A 20701-nucleotide genomic window follows, 5' to 3' on the forward strand; every position below is an offset into this window, starting at 1 on the left:
TGGGGAACCATTCCCTTGAAATTTAACACGCTTCCCAGTTGTCTGACTTAATAGTGGCTCCTACCATCGATGCACCACGGTATTTCTCTCAATAGGGTCTGGCAATTGACGCGAAGACTTCCATCACGCGAATCCACTGTGAAACGTATGGTAATGCGAGGCATCGATCCAACTAATATATTATAACAGTTCGAGTTTAACGTTATATCGCACTGCGTGTTGGCGTACACGCGCCTACGCCTCGTTTCCTCTGTAAGCGGCAATTGCTTTTCCCTCGGTTAGGCGCTCAGACGATGCCGTGTAATTCGCAGGTTTTTCGTCTCCATACGAAGCGACGCGATGCGACGCGACGGGAAATTCTGGCAACGCAACGATCCATCCTCGTTCGTCGATCTCAATGAACAATGTCGACGCGTCCAAGCGCGATCGCTATTTCGCTGATTCATTCGCCGCGTATCGACCGCGGAAACGAGAGGTTCGATGTTTCGGTAATTAGTCGAGTTAAAGGAAATTTCCATAACAATGTAAGAATTATGATGTTAAATCGAGCAGCTATAATTCCCGTAGATCACTGGACATCGTGTATACGCGAGTATCGTGGTAACGAACGTTTTGAATTATTATAACGGAGTTCGATCGGACGAATCTATTTAACGGGTAATCCCTCATATCCATGATCGCGTAACTAGTATCAAAACAAATCCAACTCGCGTTCCAACGTATCGCCATGATATTCTCACAGCCGCTCCCTCCTATTTCGATCGTATTCAATTTTCCAAACGCGAATTTCCAAATAAATCCCTGCGAATGCGTTCAGAATATTTTTAATTATCACACCGTGAAACGTTTCGCGCGTATACAGAAATTACAACTTGCTGTCGTCGCGTTGCGTCGTTCAGTCGACTTGAACGACAGTTTTTCGCCATGTTTTAATCCGTCGCGTCTCTCCGATTCGGATAATACGAGTACAACGTTTCGGATGAAAATTCGCGGATGTATTAAAGTTTGGCAAATTAAAGAGAGAACGTGCTTTACTTTCCAGTTTGGAGCCCATCGCGCGATCCTGCGAATCGCATTGTTCGAAATCGAACGACCGCCATGGCGAAATAAAAAGCTGAGCGTTTTGTGCGCGATTACGTAGCGTTGCATTTCCTCGCTTGTGAATTCGGAAACTCAATACCCTTCTGAAATAAATGTTTCATTCGTCGTTGCTAATTTTCTCCCGTTACACTGGCTTCTCTCGTTACGAGATTCAGCCTTCGGCGCAATTTCCCAACTACAAGTAACAATCGCGTCCCGCTAACCGGAAAAAGGAAAAGGTGTCGCCCGATTGTTTCGCCAACATTTCCCTCGGTTAGGATAGATGGACGATAGTTTCTGAGAACGATCTCGGATAAACGCGTGCACAGGCTCTGGCTGCGTGTACACAGTGGTTTGTAATTAACTCGATTAAAATTGCGGCCAGCGTGTGCACCACATCCAACGTCCCTTCGTTTCTCCACCTTCGTACACGAACTAACCATTTTTTGCTCGTACGTCTACCAACCGTACCGACTACCCCAAGTTATTTCAGCTTCGTATCTCCGATACGAATCGGTCGAAATTAAAACATCCATAGAGATTTTACAGGCACGCGTACGTTATGCGTTTTAATCGATTAATTCTATTTAATCATCTTGAACTTGGCGTCTATCTAAAAGCTTCTACAGTTATTACTTTTCATGTGCGTCATAGCGAGTGAATTTCTCATATGGAAATATAGAATGTACATTGGCGATGTTTAAAATTGAACTCGACACTCGAGGTGGTAGGAAGCTGCGCGCGACTAAATTGCTCGACAGCTTGCAACAGAGAGAATTGGATGACCATCGCTGGTAACGGTGGATACGCGTAAAGCGAGGCAGCCTCAGATATATGCGCAGCTATGCTACATAGGGGTGCCTATTTTCCAGCCAGCCCTGAAATTATCGGCGTGGTCTGAGCGAGGTCCATTGATTACCACTGGTAATTGCCATTACAACCTCCATCTCCCGGCACCACTTTGCTCTCCTCGCTACTCGACCCGCTACGATCTCTTCCAGCACCGCGAACGTCTGGATATTCTCTGTATTGGCATTGAAAGTCAACCGTTATCGAGTGCGAGGCGCACCAACCGTGCTTCGCTTCGTTTAAACTTTAAATCATCGTCTACGGTCTATGGATCTCGCGCGCCCTCCAAACCTATTTATGTAGTTTCGATTCGTTTCGACGAGAATCGGGAATTCTTCTTTCATCTCTGTTACAAATCGCCATTACATTCAGACAACTGAATCTGCAAATTTATCCGCTCGCTTAATGGAAAGATGCAGACATCGTCGCGATAAAGTCTAGTACCTTTTCAATTTCGAAAGAGAACCGAGTCTATTGCTGGAATTCTTGAGCAACGTTTAATATCTCTCATATCGCTAATCGGATGAGGCATACGATCGAATCGGTTAATTGGATCGGAGATCAACCTTAATTTCTCTGGTAAATTTTGTTACGTAATATTCATCCCGGTAATGTTCTTCTTTCGATGTATTCATCTTTGTATGAAAATTCGACACCCTGTCTATGCATATATAAAAATGTTGCTATATCGTGTGACCGGTCTATTCGAAATATCTGAAATTTTTATTTTCGATAGAATCTCGATCCAGACATCGAACGAGGATTACCTGGAATTCGATATCCGTTCGAAGGACGAAATCGTGATCAATCAATCGATTGGCAGGCTGACACGCATGGCCAGAATGAACGGCGCCCTGTTTTCATCGATATCGGCAATTATGGATTGAAAAGCGACCATAAATTCTCGTGAATACTTTACACGTACGTACCAGTGCCTAGGCAGTGCAGGCCAAAGCAGAGATAAAATTTCATTGCGGTCATAGAAACGAGTTTTCGATGGAGTTGCCAGGGAATTGAATTTACCGAATCTCCCAGCGCTTGATTAAGCTGCTTTACAATCCGTTCATCGATTTCCCTGCAATTCTCCATTTCGAGGAAGCTCGCGCATATTACTACGATCTCTCTCCACGGTTAAATCTAAATCGCGACGATTTCGAAATTTTTGATCGAGACCGTCCGAAGATTAAAATGGAAAGTTGCAAGCTCGGATTTTAACGGTTTGGAAAAAGGATCGCCTAAAATGGGCTGGATCCGACAGCAATTGAGTTACGAGGGAAAAAGTTTCGAGCTGTCTAATTTCAAGAGGCTTGGCATTAGAAAAATATACCTAGAAAACTTGATGAAACGTATCGCGTTAAGAACGCGATATCGGTAAATTTCATTTTAATTTGCAATTTTTTCGATCAAAATTTACGGTACAGGGAGCGACGGTGTGAAACGAGTGGAAGAAGCTTAGGCGAATATATATCGAACGCTCGCTAGGCAAGAACCGTAACGTTATTTCGGATTTGTCGCAGTTTACGACAAGACTCGATCGTTCCGCGTTAGTTTTTCTGTCGCGACATCACAGAATCGAATAACCATTCCTATATCCGCTTAAAGCAATTTTTTGAGTGGCCTGTGATCTTGGCATCGATCGTGAAAACAGTATCGCTGCATTCTGGCAAACCTACGATGTACGTTTTGCAAGTTATCAAGTACTTTCTTTTTTTTTTTTTTTTTTATTTACTCGTTGACATCGAACGAAACGGAACGAAATTCTAGAGGAATCGGCGTTGCTTTAGCCCCTACATTTTTATCGTCGCGGTAGCATCGATATACGCGATATACAATATCGGCCAGTGATTCCCGTGTTATATCAAAATCACATGAAAACGAACACGTTCCATTAATTGTACGGATCTTCGTGTTTTGCAATTGATCGAAATTCATTTCCAATCGTTAACGATTATATCCGTCAAAGCGTTTGCAGCGACGTTGTTCGATATAGGCAAAGCTATAAGCTTCTGCGAACGAACGATGCATCGGCTAAATAGGGTGATAGCGGAAAGGCAGACAGAAAGCCAGGAAGAGGAATAAACGTAGGTGTGGCTCGCCGTAACCTCGCTGATAAAGCATCGAATACGTTGGACGTATGCAGCTAACTTCCAAAATAACGAAAAAGCGAGAGAAATATCCAGGTTGGTTTATCCGACTCTGCTCCGAGAACGAATATTCCAGCCAAAAATATCGTTGCGCTTAATCCGCAAACGATCATACCTACACACGAGTCGATACGGCACACTGGAACTACAGTTGGAACGAATTCCGTTCGAAGAACCTCCTATGAAACTTGCTGCCGAGCCACTCCTAACTTTCCAGTGTCCGAAATAGGTTATTCGAACGATATTACGACAACGTGGCGATGAATGACAAAAGTTTTATGCTTATTTTCCAAGTGCTAGTAAATTGACTTGGCCTGATCGAGAATCCTTGTCTGTTTTAGTGCCACCGGAACAACCTACCATTTTGGATCAGTGGGGCAGGATAGTAAACGGAACGGCTGGTCCTTACGAGGAGGGCGATACACCTTCTCTGACGTGTCGTGTAACAGGCGGTAAGTCCAGCAAACTATTCGCGCGATACGCAAAAGTAACGGGTGTGTTTAATCTGCCGCTGTAAACTGTTGAAACGTTGTTGAAGGCACGGCAACAACTTTGGACTTGGTCAGCGGTCGAGAAGTTTCTATCCGTAGACACATCTATCCGCCAACCAACAGTTCCGCTTTTCCCAAAGTATCCTTCTTGATCCAGCGAAACCTAAGATACATGAAATTCATTAAATACTCGAGCTCGTATCTCGCATTAGGCAAACCTTTTTAGCAGAACCATTTCGCAGGATTTCGAATTTTAGATGTGTAAAGATCGCGTTCACCGGTGCGTTCCTTCGAACTGGTATTTAATCCGCCGTGAGATCGTCGGCGGAAGTTCGATCGAAAAACCTTGAAAGGAAATGAAGAATGGAGAGAACGTAGCGCGGTACTACGGAGATGGTAGTGGTGAGTAGAGGAAAAGGAAGAGTTGACGGAGTCACCGGTGTCGCCAGTTATTAGATCAGGCAACTTTTTATCGACGAAGGGAGCTAAGTGAAAAGTTCTATGTTCGGAAGAACGCGACGCGGCAAGAGAGAAGGATGTGGTAAAATAGAGGCGAGGAGCAGAGGGTGCGGTGGATCAAGCGTTCCGAAGTGGAACGGGAGAGGAAGCACCAAACTACCAAGGTTCCGGTGTTTACTTTGGCAACTGGATCTAAATTTCTGTTTATAACTGCGGCAACTTCTTCGGCTGCCTTAAAAGATTATTTCCTTCCCTCTGGCCCTGCAGCCACTTTCCCCTCCTCTCCGCCGTGTCCAATCTCCTCTCAGACGAGGAGACGCTTTCCTGTCATTCACCCCGATTAAATGCGGTTACGTTCCGTCGAACGAGGATTTTTGCATGATTCTCGCCCACCTTCCGCAACTTCTCGCCCATTGTTCCCTGCAAATAAATAATCACGGTACCGTTGAATCGCGGCAAAGATACGAAAATCGTTTCGCATCAGATATATATATCGTAAACTGGATAACTATGGTACAAATACAGAGGTATACGATGACGATTCAATACTCATCGTCGATCCCGACGTTCGATGAATACATCGAAATTCGAAGCCAGCAATACTGCCGTATGCAGATTCGATGGGAATTGCATCGACGCTGCGCATCGATCATACGCATTGCGGCGTATAAATTGAATATCGAGAAGATCGGCTTATCCTTAACAATACGCTAGCAAAACCCCTGCAAACGATCCCGATCCCGGACAACAAGCCTAGAATTTTCATTTAATTGTAAATCATCCTTAAACAGGGAAAAGAAGATCGTCTGCCCCTCGGTGATTCTATTTTCAATGAAATATTCATCTCTTCCTGTTCTCTTTTTTTTTTTTCGTTTTTCTACTGGATCGTTAGAGCGTCTGAAATTTATACTTGAAGCCAGGACAGTGTATCGGTTACCGATATCGTCTCCGTTTGCACACAAAAAGGCAACCATTGAAATTTTGGCGATCCCGATGTTTGTTCGATTTCAGGGAGAAACTTTCGCCGCGTCTCGTTTCTCTCCGCCTCTCGCTCGTCCTTTCCCCGCGATTCTCGAGCCTCGAACTCGCGCTGTCTCGCTTCTTAACCAACCCCAGGGTCGCCGAAGCGCGCGATAAGTTTCTGCCACCATTTCTGTCCTCGCGGCATGCCCGCAAAGATTTGCAATTCAATCGAAAAGCCGGGGGTCGGGAACGCTAGCCGTCAATGCGAAATTACGCCCTGGTATACTTTACCGATTAAATGTTAATGCGCGCGGCCCGACTTTGCCTCGCTCCCTTTGACCCCCGCTACGTTGCAGGATCGCGGAGAATCGGCAATGTAGGTTATTTACGCGGAAAAGACCATCACGGGGACGATACGATACCACGATAGATCCGATTATTCAAACGAAACGTCGCATAGCCTGGATCTTTTGAGCGTCGTAAAAAATTTGCCGAGCTCACGTTTTATTGCCAGCTTATTCACGATATCTGTATAGGCACTCTGTTTGAACATTTCGGAATTCGATATCGATTTTTGTCGGGGCAGCCTTTTTGCGGCCGATTTCGCAATGAGAATCGGAGAAACTTTACCAGTTGGCCAGAAAAAAAAACGTTATCGCGCAGTTGAATAATCGGTAGCTTTATTCGCGTTCTGCGCTGGTTGTTCTTCTTTATAGGATAGCGTGATCTCAGAGGAACGGCGAAACCGCATTTGCCTTTCGCGTGATACCGCCTGGACAGTATTTAATCTTCGTAGAGGAGCGAGTAAAACCGAGAGAAACGAACCAGTTGGAAATTCGGGAGCGAAAACCACGCGTCTCCTCGCGATTCTTCTTCCGGTTTCACAACGAAAAGAACTCGGTCGCGCGACGCAACAACGCGATAAAAACACGTATATAGCGTTAAACGCGTGCTCGATTCGATTTTCATTGGTCGGTCTCGAAGCGAAACGCGGTCGTTCGAAACGAGAAAGCTGACGTGGTCGTGGACGCTGCGCGTTAATTACACGAGACACGCGTTAATACGTACGCGAGCTTTATCTTTCTCGTAGTGAACAATAAATATTTTTCCGCTGCGCCACCAGCGATCAACTGTAATTGAGCCGAGTCGAGGCGAGAATTTCCCGTAAATGAAACTTACATTAATCTCGCAGAGAAATAAAAAAATTAGACACATCGACCGATCTTCCGTCGTTATCCGATGATCGACGATCCTCGATATGAAAGAAGATTAAGCTCATGGTTATTTCAAAAGACGTAACGTACAGTGAGATTGTTAGCGATTGTTACGATGGCTCGTCTCGTCCTAGCGCATCCATAGCATTCTCTCAACCGCTCTATTATACGCGATTTACAACTAAGCCTAACTTCCTCCACGGTATTCCGTGTTATCTATAATTTATGGGAATAGCGGTGAGAAAATTTTACGACTCAGCCCGCTTGCTGGATTTATTGCCAATTACTTGACTTCGTGCCCGGAAAGAATCGAGGGTCCTACTTCGAGGGTGTATACGCACGTAAAGGTGAGGTTTTCCTTCCCTTATTTCTACCTACATATCTCTCTTCCCAATACTCGACACCAACTTTCCACTCCCTCTTCGTCTTCCGCTATATACTAAGTGTATCCTAACGTAGAAAGATCCACTTTACGAGGTAAACTCGTTTCTCGGAAAATCATTTTTCCACTTTATCGGCAAGGTTTCTTCCTTTAAATATTTTCCCTCGATGATTACAGAGAAAGAGAGAGAGAGTGGACGTATTACAAGTTTCAGAGCAGCATTCTCGTTTATCGGAGTTCTCGAATCGAACGCTACGTCAGTGCCCGTCCACCTGCTCTTCTCCTCATCCTTTCTCCTTTGATTCCCTTTTCACCGTGGCGCGTCTCCAAACGAATCCCTTTGAGACGATCTGCGAACACGAAGAACCGATTAAAGGAAGGTCAAGGCGAACGGGAGCGGCTCCTCTTCAAACGAAAGGCTTCTTCTTTCGATTCGCTCTCCAACTACTGCACGCAAGAGTTGGTTAATTTTGGAAATTGGAACGGCGAAATCGAAATCCGCTTTCAACGCGAACGTAGAAGCGCGCGTGTGGGATATTTCACGTTTCTAGACCAACGACACACGGGGCAACGCAATAAGCCAGTTTACTCGAATAATAATTATCTTCGGGGAACGGAGAGAACTCTGACTTTCGAGTCATCGAGCGCGATGCACTTTGCCTATTTCCCAGGGGTGTGCGAATAATGTCGCGGGATCGTAATCTATCCGTGTCGTATTGGCCGAGTGCGGGGAATATTTATTTTTCAATCCTGCCCGTGAAACCGGAACTCGCAGCGCCATAAAAGATATTAAAAATTATTCGAGAGCGGAGCACGGGATGTGCCGCGCCGTTACGTCGCTACCACTTCCAAAACGAGTTAAATTTTCTCGTATCGGCATCGGGTCGCGTCGCCATATATTTGCCGAGCTTTGTCCATTAAAAATATTACGAGATTTCGCTGCGATATCAGAGCAGAGTCGGTCTTTGATTGCTTTTTCCATCATCTCAGGGAATTCCAGCAACTTGAATTCTCCAACTTTAGTTTTCTTCTCTTGTTCTCTGACGCTTGTTCTCTAATCTCGCTACGTTGCAAGCACCGATACCACGCTGTGCCGAACTTTTACGCGGTAGATGACAGTAACGCGAGACGTTTTATTCTTCGTTGACTCAACGTAGATTATGAAATTCACTTGATCGACCGACTGGACGATTGCGTGATGAAACTACGATATATTCTCTGTCATATAGTCGCTAAAGGGACGCCAGACAGTAAGTCGAGCTTATCGACGTTTCCTCGATAATCCTAAATCAAGAGGCCCTGAATTAAGGCGACGCGGCGCCGCACGGCGATGAAATGAAGAGAAGCCGAAGGGTGGGCGCTGGTGGACGGGGCTGGGGACGGGGTGCAAGGTTGAATAAAGGGACCGGTCGAAGAAGGAACTCCGGCAAGGACCTCGAATCCCAACGGCTGGTATTTGCCTTAAGTAGAGTTCGAACCAACGGTAAACTTGTTAGATGTGGGCGAGTAGCTGCGGACCGGTCTTAATCCTGCAAGATATCGTCCGGTATCCGCGGATTAAAATCCGCACTTTAGTACCCCCTACCGCGCAGATAGCGCGGCTGTTGTCGTCGTTTTAAGGGAGCCTCGGTTTTGGTGGGAGTTCGGATATAGTCCGGCAGTTAAAGTCAACGCCAGGGGCGTACCGAAGCCATTGCCAGACCTAACCCAGACCGGAGGTAAAGCCAGACCATCTAGTCCTTCTCCCTTTCCGCAGCCACGCAACCACGCTACGACCTAGCTCTCGCCCCTAAGCACTCGTGCAAACGACCTCGCGGCCGAGCTTACGAATTAACTGGCCAAGCTCTATCGTCGTGACCGTATTCCGTATTCCGTCTGCATGAAAAATCTTTTGAAGCCGATCTTCGATTGGCGCAAAGAGAACCTAGCGAGTTGCGAGCAGAGATGAAATTTTCCAAGGCAAAGACTAAATTCCAAGCTACAGTTTCCTTTTCTCTATTCTTCCCTCGCCGTCCCTTTTCCCCCCATCGAAACGTACGAAGGAACGGCACAGAAATCAAAAAGAACGAGACGGTTAAAACGCAATCTAGATCGACAAGCGCCGTGAATAACAATGACGCGGAGTTAATCTAAGCTAGCTTCCATCGGAGATCAGACTTGCAATTTTAAGTGTCGCGGCGATGTTGCGTCGGGTCTGATTAAATTGCGATTCCAGTATGGCACGGTATCGTGAATAACAATGAAACGGCGAACGTAAGCTGGCTCGAATCGGCTATCGGTATACTTGCGATGCCTGTTTTCACAACGAGAATTTCCGCCGACCGATAGACGCACCAAGCTTCTTCTCTCTCTCTCTCTCTCTCTCTTTCTCTCTCTTTATGATTTCTGACCCATTACCGGCGCATACCTGCCTCTTATAATGCTCGTATATCACCGCAGCTATTTTATCACCTTAACCGGCAGCTTTTTCAACAAAAATATGCATCTAGCCACGGAACCGCGTATTATTCGCGAGAGATATGTAAATCCGTGATATAATACGGAGTCTATCCACGGAACATTCCGTCGGATCGAGAACTCGATGCGATATACCCTCGCTGCTCTCCTCCGACCATTTATTTCCGATAAACGCTACTTTCGTGAAGCACGTAGATCGCGAAGGGCGACCGGCTAAAAAGATCGAACGAACGCCCAGCAAACCCTTATTTATCATTCGAACCGATACTTATACGTGAAATTTCAGCCCGATTCTTTGGGTGCACGCGATCGATTCGGTATCATCTCACCCTCCTTTTCACCACCATCTCTTACTCTCTCTTCCGATGAAATCGGGGCCTGTTGTAGTCTTGCTTTTTAATACTTGAGCCGCTTTGATCCGCTCTTCCGTTCATCTGTCCTTCTATAATTGATATTTATCGATCTGTCGGAGAAACGAGAGAGTATAACACGGATAGCGCGAATATTGAAGCGACCGGCTCCGAAGCAACTCGAAGTCTGCCAGTTTTTGTCTGAAGTACCGCATCCAAAACTCTGGGGTATCGGCTAATTTAAAAGTTCCCGGCAACTCATCTAGCCTTTAGTAGCTCCGACCGAACTCGTCCCGGCCCTCTGTATACGATTCCCCTGTCCACTCGCGTTCCTCTCGCCATCCAACCAGCTCTGCCCTACCCTTCCCTTCTCTTGCCAAACCGCGTTTCGTACTCCGTTTCTCCTTTGGTTTCGCGAGCAACCGTTCCAAGTCTTTTCACCGGGGTCGAAATCACTTTGCACGAGTCGTTACGACCATACGGGGCCGCGATTTGCTTCACTTTCGTGGCTCGGCCTGATGTTGTCGCTCGATGTTTCGTAAATCTTCGCGAGCGCTCGTTCCGTTCGATCGATCGGTTTATCGAGTCGAGTTAACGTTTCGCCGAAGCGAACGCGAGAACGCAGTTTCCGTTTCCATCGCCGCTTCCGTTTCCGCTGTCGCGGCACAGCGACGAATAAAAATTACGAGCTCTAAATCTTCCACGAGACGCATCGCGTCGTTCTTGACGATACGTTCGTTTGCTTTTCCAGGCAAGCCAGAACCCATGGTCCGATGGCTCGTCAATGGCCAGGTCAAAGACGAGGAGTACGAGAAGAACGCTGGCGACGTCATAGAAAACAGGTACGCCGACGCCCTGTTTCCTTCCTCGTATCGCCACAAGCGTTCCAGTTAATCTTCATTTCCAATCTTCTACTCCGTAGGCTGACTCTACAGCCTATCACTCGGTCGGAGCTCGGGGCGAATTTTACGTGTCAGGCAAGGAACACGGACCTGATCGAGCCAAAGGAGGCCTCGATTACTTTGGAACTTAACCGTGAGTAACAATTATCTCGTCTTTTCTCTCGTCATACCACCAACCATAAAAGCAGAGGAAGAAAGCAGCGAGAGACGAGATGGACGTCGAAGGGCAAAAGAAATCGTGTAATTCCCCGGGGTTAAGAGCCGCCAGGCATAGCCATAGGCGATGGTGGAGCATCGTTAAAAGAGGAATGAAATAAAGACAAGAAGTAGATACAAATTCTTATCGCGTGGCCAACAAATCAGAAGCCTCACCCCGAGCCTATCTTGTCCCGCATTAACGATAACATCTACGAGACAGCAAATGTGGGCCAACATCCTTTGCTCCCTCGCCGCTGTGAATCGCCTTTAAGGGAAGATAAGGCAAGATAAGACGAGAAATATATTAAATCCTGCCTCGAGCCCCACCTGGCTCATCCGTGTCTCTCTCTCTCTCTCTCTCTTTCTCTATCTATCTATCTCTATCTCTATCTCTATCTGACTCTCTCTCTTTCTCTCTTTCTCCCTCGCTGCAAGAAGCCGAAGAACCATGAAAGCGGGCAAACCTCGGGCTTTCTCAAAATTAGAATTCTTCGTTAACTCGCGACCGCCCAATAACCCGGAACGACGAAATACTAATTTCGAGAGTAAACTGAAAAATTCATAGATCAATTATCTGGCCTCGCGCGGCACGGTTACCGCTACAAGGGAGAAACTAGAGCGAGGGGTAGATTCGCCTAAAGGAAATTTCATTCCATCCTACTACCATCTCGCTGTTCGACGAATAAACGTTCGGCGAAATTCTACGAGATATTTACCGAAGCCTCGTCTATTTCCGGCGAGTCGACGATGTTGGAAAAAAAGAAAGCAGTCGACGACGGCGCGAACGACGACCGTGATTGATCGGCACTGAATGATCCGTCCTTTCGAGAGTCAAGAAATTTTCGACGAAGCGAATGACGAAATTGAAGACCCGTTATTGGCGAACGAGAACACCCATCATAGCGGCGAACGAAAAAAAAAAAAAATCTGCGCTTCGTGCGCGAGATAACGGAACGAGGGGGGAAAAGAGAAAGAAGGAAGGGGAGAGAGCGAGAGAAATGGCGCGGAGGGGGAGGAAGAGGAGCAGAGTGGCCGCGGCAATGGTGTACGCGTACGGAAGAGAGAAAAAGCGATGGGGACGAAGAGGGAAAAAGGGAGATTGATCGATGCTCGCTCTTTGATTTTTGCGACCTGCACCAAGTGACCATGCATCGAGCGTGTATTCATCTCATGGCTGGTGGAACAAAAAACGAAAGAGAAATTAAAAAACCCCTGAACGGTGACGAGGCGAACCGTTGCCGGGCTAGACGGCTGCCGGGGAAGCGCAGGATAGACGAGATTGCGGATAATCGAAAAGACCGGTGATTCCGGAAATCCGGCAAATCAAATATTTGCGTGCACGCGATCCGCTGTGTTGTTCGCTTAAAAATTACTAATGTAGCAACACTCGTATTATTCGTACGCATTCTCTCAGCCGCTAACTGTGTTTAACTAATCGTAAACCGCGTGAGAAACAAATCGATATAATGGTATTTTCGTGGATAATTCGTGGCCGTGTCTTTCCGTGCATTCTCGAGAATGCCGCGCTACAACTGTTCGCAGAGCGAAGCAAAACGAAACGAACACGAGTAGAGGAGAATGGACGCGCGAGAAAAATGTCGAAACTCATTATCGCTGACAGTCGGATGAGAACAGAAACGGTACAGTGGTACGGTGTACGAAGCCACGGACCTATTCTCGTAGTTTTCATATTTCACGCACGAACGGATCGTATCTGGCTGGTATTGGCCAATTGGATACTCGGATTTATCGTCCGTCAAAGCGATCGTCGCCTCGCTCGGAACAGTATCGTTCCACGCGTTTACACACGCGTTGAAAAATCAATGTTTACCTCGTGTAGCGATCGTTATCGCGACAGAAGCTCGCGAAAGAAATTGGCAAATAATTTGCGATCGAATCTACCTTTTTTGCGATTCGTGTCCGCCGATTTTTCGGCCGATCGATCGATCGGAAGGGAGAGAGACGAACCAACGGATAGAAAGATGGAAGATTAGCAAACGATTATTGGTATTTCTGCGGAAAAGCCCGAAAGCGAACGCCCTAGGGCCGAGAATCGTTCTTCGGAAATGACAAATGACTGGCAATCGACCTGTCGGGGTTTTACAACGTTAAATCGGCCGCACGATTTGCATCGAGCTCACGTATCCCCTGCCCGTTTGTCCGCCTTAATTATCGGTTCACTTTAATTATCGCGCCCGATTAGCGTCGTCGGTCCGTGCGCGGTTGCGAGACTCGGTGATTCGAAAAAAAAAAGGAGAACGACGTGAAGCGTCGACATCGAGGACCGATCCGTCGATCGATCTATCGATTGGCAAACGTCGTAATTCTCGTTGGTTGATTTTCAGTGAAACCGTTGACGGCTACCATAAGGAGGCCAGGGAAAAAGGGAGTCGGAAACGAATCTCTGCTGGCTGGGAAACGGTACGAGGTGGAATGCGAGACCATCGGCTCGAGGCCACCGGCGGTGATAACTTGGTACAAGGGACGAAGAAGACAGCTGAAACACACCACGGTGAGAAAAAGAAATAACGAGCGATCGAGGTTAGAAGCTTAGTCCGAATTCTCTATCCCGTTTCGAAAGTCTCGCGTGCAACCTTTGTTCCGGGAACAAAGCCTGGTTCCCCTTGGTATCTCCTTTCAACCGAAGCTTTCTGCTTTTTTTCCCCCTCGTCGTTCGTGCGAAATAAACAAAGGCGAGGTGCGGCATCGCTAATGCTCGCGTCGCTAAATTTCCTCGGCAAAGTTTCCGCTTCTCGTAACTCGTATCCGGTTTGCGGTGAGGTCGTGTCGGAAAGACAGGAAGGTTCGTTGCGAGCGAACCCGAAATTAAGACGCCGCGGTCTAATTTCGTCGGTTGGAAATTCGATTTCCTCGGGATAATCTCATAGCGGCCGGATAATGCGATATCGATAGACACGGCGGGGCGCGACGTAACGCAGCATCGTGCCGGTCCGACTAACTTATTATCGTCGTCGGTAGGCGAAAATATGTGTTTCCTGTGCGTGGCCTGCTGGTCCATTATCCGCGCAACTAGACCCCGATAATCCGCTCGTTATCGCTTTCTAATTATTAGCGCATCACCTTAACGAAATTTGTCGCGTTTGCGACGAAGGAACAAAAGGTAGCAGGCGGCATTTAATTAACACCTAAGCTGCTTATTATAGTCGGCGCGTTGGGCTTGCTAGTTGTTAATTAACCCGGCCCGTTCTCCAGGGCTGGACGCAGCTACGATGAAATACGGTAACGCGTGCTGACACTAAGGTATTTCAATTTCACTTGGTCGAAATTTAAATCAGAATGTCCGTGTCCCGTAAATTACGCCTCGCTACTTCCGCCCTTTCGCTTTACGTTCTTCTCCCAGCGAGCTAATAGCCGCCAGTAGCGGTTAAAGACACTCGCGAACGTTCCTTTTGCACGCGGCAAAGGAATATCGTTAGACGATATTCGCGCGTCCTTGTAATTGAAAAACGATCGTCCGCTAACGAGTCTTATCGCGATTTAACGAGAACTGTGCCAAGATTTCGGGACGCAGTCCGAGCCGAAGCGACGAAGAGGCGAACAATACTCGATGAAACAGTCGCTAAAAGCGTGGACGGCTCGATTTCCCATCGCATAGTAGCTGGAACCGGAGTTACGAGCAGCGAGTATCGAACTATCTTTCGAGAGAGCTCTCTTCGAGGTTCGTGGTCGAATAGAGGAAGGAAAGAAAAGGTAACGAGAGAGCGGAAAGGAGAGATAGGGAACGGTTGAAAAGGTCGAAACGCTCCGGGGAACCGATAACTATACCCCTCGGCGGCGAATCTTTTCCTCCGAAGAGATTCTCGGCTCGGAAACAGAGTCAAAGCGCTGGGAAGACGAAGACGCCGAGCGAAGCCTCGCGTCGCGTCGCTTAGCGTCGGCCTTTGAAACGGAACGGGACCAAGCGCTGAAAGTGCAGCAGGGCAAGAGAAATGGCGGCACTCTGCTCGAACGGATTGGATTCGCAGGTTCGAGTCGCGTCCGATTGTACGAGGAAAAGGGGCTGTATAAGGGCGGGAGGGTCGGAAGGTTGGTTCGAGGCTGGCACTTTCGAGCGACGTCGATTGAATTAAGCAACCACACCTGTCGACTGCAGATATTTTCATTGGCGGTATGCTAATTGGTCATTACGCAATGTCGACTTAACCACCCTGCGATCTCGCCTCTCCTTCGTTTTCGTTCCACGAATCTCGCTAACGCTTATCTTCGATGTCCTAACGAAACCTCGCGATGACGCGGATCCATTTACGTTTCTTCCAGCGGACGCGATACTCGAATTAAAAGTTACTACTTCTACTGTGATGCATATTGGTGTATACCGACACTTACATAGTAGCTCGATTTTTTTTTTTTTTTTTTTTTTAACCTTTTTAGGGAACGATAGTCGAGAGTTATTGCAAACATAAAGGGTTTTTATTTCGTTTGATTGAAAAAGAAAAACAAAACAGAACAAAACGGGAACGACGGCGCAGTAATCGAACACGGGTTGTTTTTCATACGATATTAATTTCATTTAATATTTACCGTTTCTATTACCTCGTACGCCGTACGTCGTTACGAATGGTTTTCCGTTCGTACGATGTTTAATAACAAAATCAAACACGTTGTTTTTATTTCAATATTACTCGTATAATAGCAAGCGAAAATGAAAGTGAACGAAAGTCGAGATCCGGTAGATGGCTGTTGGATGAGATTCGACGGACGCGTAACAACATGTCCGCTAGGATGTGTGGTGAAAATTACAATGCCACTGTGCGTCGTGGCCGAGAAACGGATGATGCGCTTACAAAGAATTTATTCGAATCGACGGAGAGTTGGAAATTGATCCAGAGAGTAACGAACAGCTGTGTGATTTGTTGCGGGTGCCTGGAAGATCGAATCTGCTGTATTTCCTGTATTTCGGTGGACCCGATATGGTGGAAGAACATCGGTCGATCCGTCCGGTAGAGAACTCTCGACTCGAAGTTGCGATATTCGACGTTTCCAATAACGCGGCCACGAAGAGCATTGCTATTGGCTACGAAATGAACCTGCCAAGATACATTCGGTACACGAAAGGCTCGAAACCCTTTGTTCGCGACAACGATGCGCCATTACGGCGTACGTCGATTGGAGAGGGAACAGGAAAACGTCGAAATCATTAGGAAGCATCGGAACGATGCAGTCGCGGATTTTAACGAAAACTTTTCGCTGGTCGGAAGAAACGAGAACGCGTTCGAACCACCATTTTTCCTTCTCGACGTGGCGAAATAATCGCCGGATAGGAATAAAAAGGACGAGAAGGAGGGCGAACCTGGAAAATAGAGAGATAACCCGTGGCGAAGCGGCTGAGCTATTTAGCGGAACCGTGAATTTGATCGACGAAATGGAACGTCGATGAAGAGAAAGACTCTGACGCGAAGCCGCGCATTCCGACAGCACTTTCAAAAGCCATAACTACGAGTTTCCAGCCAACTACGCACCACGTTACAAAGTTAGGAGCCCTTTTAGGTTGTTTGGAAAGCAGAGCGCGAAAATCGGCGTCTACGCCGATAGGAGTATTCGATGCTTGCCGATAACGTATGTAGGTAGAGGTGGCTAGGTAGGTCGGAGAGCGCGTTTTCCTCGACTCCTTGGAATACTAAGAGAGGAGAAAGAGAGAGAGAGAGAGAGAGGGAGAGCTAAGCTTCTCGCGAGTTGGGGAACATTTTCGCGAAAAAGCCCCGGTCTGCTGCTTCTCACCGATGCCGTCAACGCATCAAGGCGAGGCAACGCCACCACGCGGAGTCGGGGATTTTCTTTGCATTGCAGCAGCATTCGCGTTCCCGAATGAAATGCAGCCTCTCGGATCCGGCTGAGAGGTCGGATTTGTCTTTACCGAAACGATCGACAAGAGCGTAATTCGCCGCCATTAAAACGATTTTGGCTGGACCGAGATATTTCTGTGGCAAAGCGGAAGATACGAAAGCATCTATGGTGGAAAGTACGCGACAGAGTGTGTACAGGGAGCGAAAGAGAAGATCGAAGATAAGATGGAGTTGGCGCGAGAGATCTCGTCGATTCGTAATCTCGTCGATTCGTAATCTCGTCGCAATTCGAGTTAATCTGGCGCTCGGTCGAGCGAACAGATACGCTGGTACCTAAATCACGACGGTTAGGCAGAGGCCCGAGGCGGTCGCATTATCGATAATCCGGAATCACAGATGTAACGTTGGCCGACCAGGCTCAGGGCGCACGTGTACAGCTCCGCCGTTGTCTTCGGCACGTTGACGCGCGACCCTAATTAATTTCGCGTTGTTCATTAACAAGCCCTGCCCGCAACGCTTAACGACGCCTCGGCGCGGCATATCCGTGCACCAGCAGTCGCAATATCCTCGCTCGTTGTCGCACCTGTGCTCTCCTTCCTTCTCTCTCTCTCTCTCTCTCCAAGCCCTTGTACTCTCGACGCACGGACCAAGACTCTGGCGTACGGACTGATTAACAGAGTAAACGACAGTCACCGATGGAAACTCGGCTGAATTCTAATTCGAGCAAAACACCCGCGTCCGTGACGATTCTGCGACCATCTGGAGCTCCAATTCAACTTTTATACGATGAAATTAAAATTCTTTGACGAGCCGTGGACCGGATACGTGTGAAGATTCGCCGATGAGACACCGCGTTGCCGGACATCGAACAGTCACGGAACGCAAGGAATTTTAATGAACCTTGCAGCGCCTTCGCGATATCCTCCGCTAGTTGACTTCCCCTTCCGAGATGGATGTCTCCCTACGAGAAGGAACAACCACGAACCAACCTCTATCCAATCGCCAGACTTGCGATCGCACGAACCAACGGTTCGTGACTTTCGGTATATTCCGTGTAGCACTTGCTTAAAATCACCGGGGAATGACAGAGATCGAGGGTTACAAACGAGAAACGTAGTACGCCGCGCCGTTAAAACGAACAGGCTGGACGATAAGGCCACGTCGTTGCTCGTTTACGCGGCGACGCGTCTCTTTAAAATTCCCAGTGGCACAAGCGTCGGATAATAAAATATAGCCTCATAACGTGGCTTTAGAGAAGAGAAGGAAGAGGGAACGACGAGGACGAGCGTTGCGGTCCCGAGAGAACGTTGAGAAAGAAAAGGGGTACCAAGGATACCGGGGATAGCGTAAGGGTTGAAGAAAGAACCAAGGAGAGATATTAACGTAAGCAGATTCTATAAGCAGCAGAACACGTAGACCGCTTCTATTGCATTACCATCCTGATTATCCCATAGTCATTCAGGCTGTCTTTAGCCGTTCGCCACGCGTTCCGTATTACATGGTTTCACGACCAGAAAGCGTTTCGTTAGCGAACCGAAAGTACCGAGAAAACTGCGATAGGGTCGACGTGTAATCGCGCGATATATCATCTTTATTTCCTACTCGGTCGAAACGCGAACGCATCGGTGCACTTAAGAGCGTATAAATATTTCTAAATGAAATTCCGCGACGCCTTTGCGCGTTCCGGTGCCCTCTTGTGCTCGCCGCCACCTTGCCTTTTCCCTCCTTTTTCTCGGTTGCCGTGAAAACGTTCGCGCGAAGAAAATTAGACGAGCACAGACAAAAGTATAATTCCGGCGGTTGGGTAACGACAATTCCTATATTACGCGCAGAGGAAAGAACATCTTTTTTTGCGGCTGCGGAGCAGAACTTCGAAGTGAGAAAAACTGAGGAAGAATAGGGAAGAGAACGTGTCCAACCGGAGGAAAGTTTTGGTTCCGACCCCTTAACGCGCTTCCGCGTCGAGCGTAGTATCAGTTGACACGCTTTGAAACAAAATTCCCGGTCGAAGTAGCGGCTGGCTTTTTCTCTCGACGCCGGTGGAAAATAAATAGAAAAACGCGAGCGAAGAATCTCGCGTCAGAAGCTGCCGGTAAAATTCACGCTCGGTAGAATCCGGTGGTACTCTTTAGAAAGGATTCCACGGCGTTAGCAGCAGGACCCGGGTCCTTTCGAGTCCGGGCTAACAGGAATGAATTTGCAGCAGATGTTGCCAGCGTTGCTTACGGTCTGCCTCTCGACCTTAATATAACCAAAATTAACCATGCCGAGTTGCCGTCGAACTAGTTTCCCATTTTTTCTCTTCGCTTTTTATCTTTTACCTTCGTTCTCGTTTCTCGCCATCTTGCGCCGCGGAATTGAATCGAGCGACGCCACTGAGAACGGTATTCGCGATACCTGGTAAAAATTATTATCTGCCAAAATTACATTTTTCCGTACGGTGACAAAGTGGCGGTGCGAAAGAGCAAGCGTCCTCTTCGTTGCGAAATGAAGAAGGATCGAAAATGTTGGAAAAACAGCGTGAAAAATACAGTATCGAAAGCTCGTTCGGTAAAACGGACCAAGATTCTCACGTGACAACATTTTCAAACGTCAGACGAAAACGTTAAACACGAGAAGAACAAGATATCTTTCCCAGGATACGCAAAACTCTACAGCGTGACGACGTTTCGTCAGAGGTGCGTAACAAACGTTTTCTTTTTCAACGGTCCAGAACGATTTGCTGGAAAAGCTCGGGCATCTTGTTCTTCTCGTAGCCGTTGACACGGCTAGCGTACCTTTACGTAGCCTACCATCGTTTGAAACTCGAATAACTCTCGAATACGAAACGAGCCATCGAGCTAGATCATTTAACTGGCCAAAGAATACAAACTTTGCGTAACTTCGAACGATCTGTGACGCAGGAGGAGAGATCGGAGAATCGGACGGTGAGCATGGTGGAGTTCGAGCCAGGGGTGGAAGATCACGGGAAATCGATCACCTGTAGGGCCGAAAATCCAAACGTTACGGGACTGTTCGTGGAGAAATCCTGGAAGATCGACGTCGTCTGTAAGTATACGATAAATATATATTCTATTGCTCTTTTCACAGAGATCCCGATTCGTTTCTTGATACGACGTTTTACGAGCGGACGTGACGTTAAATGCATATTCGATGATTCGTCGTGCTAAACTTGCCCCGCGTTCGACCGACGCTTCTTAATGTATGCATACGCGTCGTGCGAACGTCATAAAAAGATAGAGTATCGCCATGGGGTTGGCGTATCCCTTGCTCTTATCTTCTATCGAGGCGCATCGTGAAATCGGCCGATTTACGAGCGTTTTTACGTTGAACGCACACCTCCCTCCAGTCGCCCCTCTCTTCCTCTTTTCCTCCATTTCCTTTTTTCTCCCAACCCTTGTTTTTACA

The 20701-nt window shown here is 47.4% G+C and overlaps 1 protein-coding gene across 3 annotated transcripts in view; it reads left to right on the plus strand.

The window, feature by feature from the left end:
* The window catches only part of LOC117231079 (nephrin-like), a 252587-nt gene that overhangs the window by 194810 nt on the left and 37076 nt on the right, over positions 1 to 20701 (plus strand). For all 3 annotated transcript variants that reach the window (XM_033489156.1, XM_033489155.1, XM_033489157.1), the window contains 5 exons: positions 4415 to 4525; positions 11141 to 11231; positions 11312 to 11424; positions 13835 to 14001; positions 20197 to 20341. In XM_033489156.1, the coding sequence (XP_033345047.1) occupies positions 4415 to 4525; positions 11141 to 11231; positions 11312 to 11424; positions 13835 to 14001; positions 20197 to 20341 (627 nt within the window). The remainder of the gene's footprint in view (positions 1 to 4414; positions 4526 to 11140; positions 11232 to 11311; positions 11425 to 13834; positions 14002 to 20196; positions 20342 to 20701) is intronic.

Source organism: Bombus vosnesenskii, unplaced genomic scaffold (genome assembly GCF_011952255.1).
Source record: "Bombus vosnesenskii isolate JDL3184/JDL3185 unplaced genomic scaffold, Bvos_JDL3184-5_v1.1 scf7180000013270, whole genome shotgun sequence".
Classification (NCBI taxonomy): Eukaryota; Metazoa; Arthropoda; class Insecta; order Hymenoptera; family Apidae; genus Bombus; species Bombus vosnesenskii.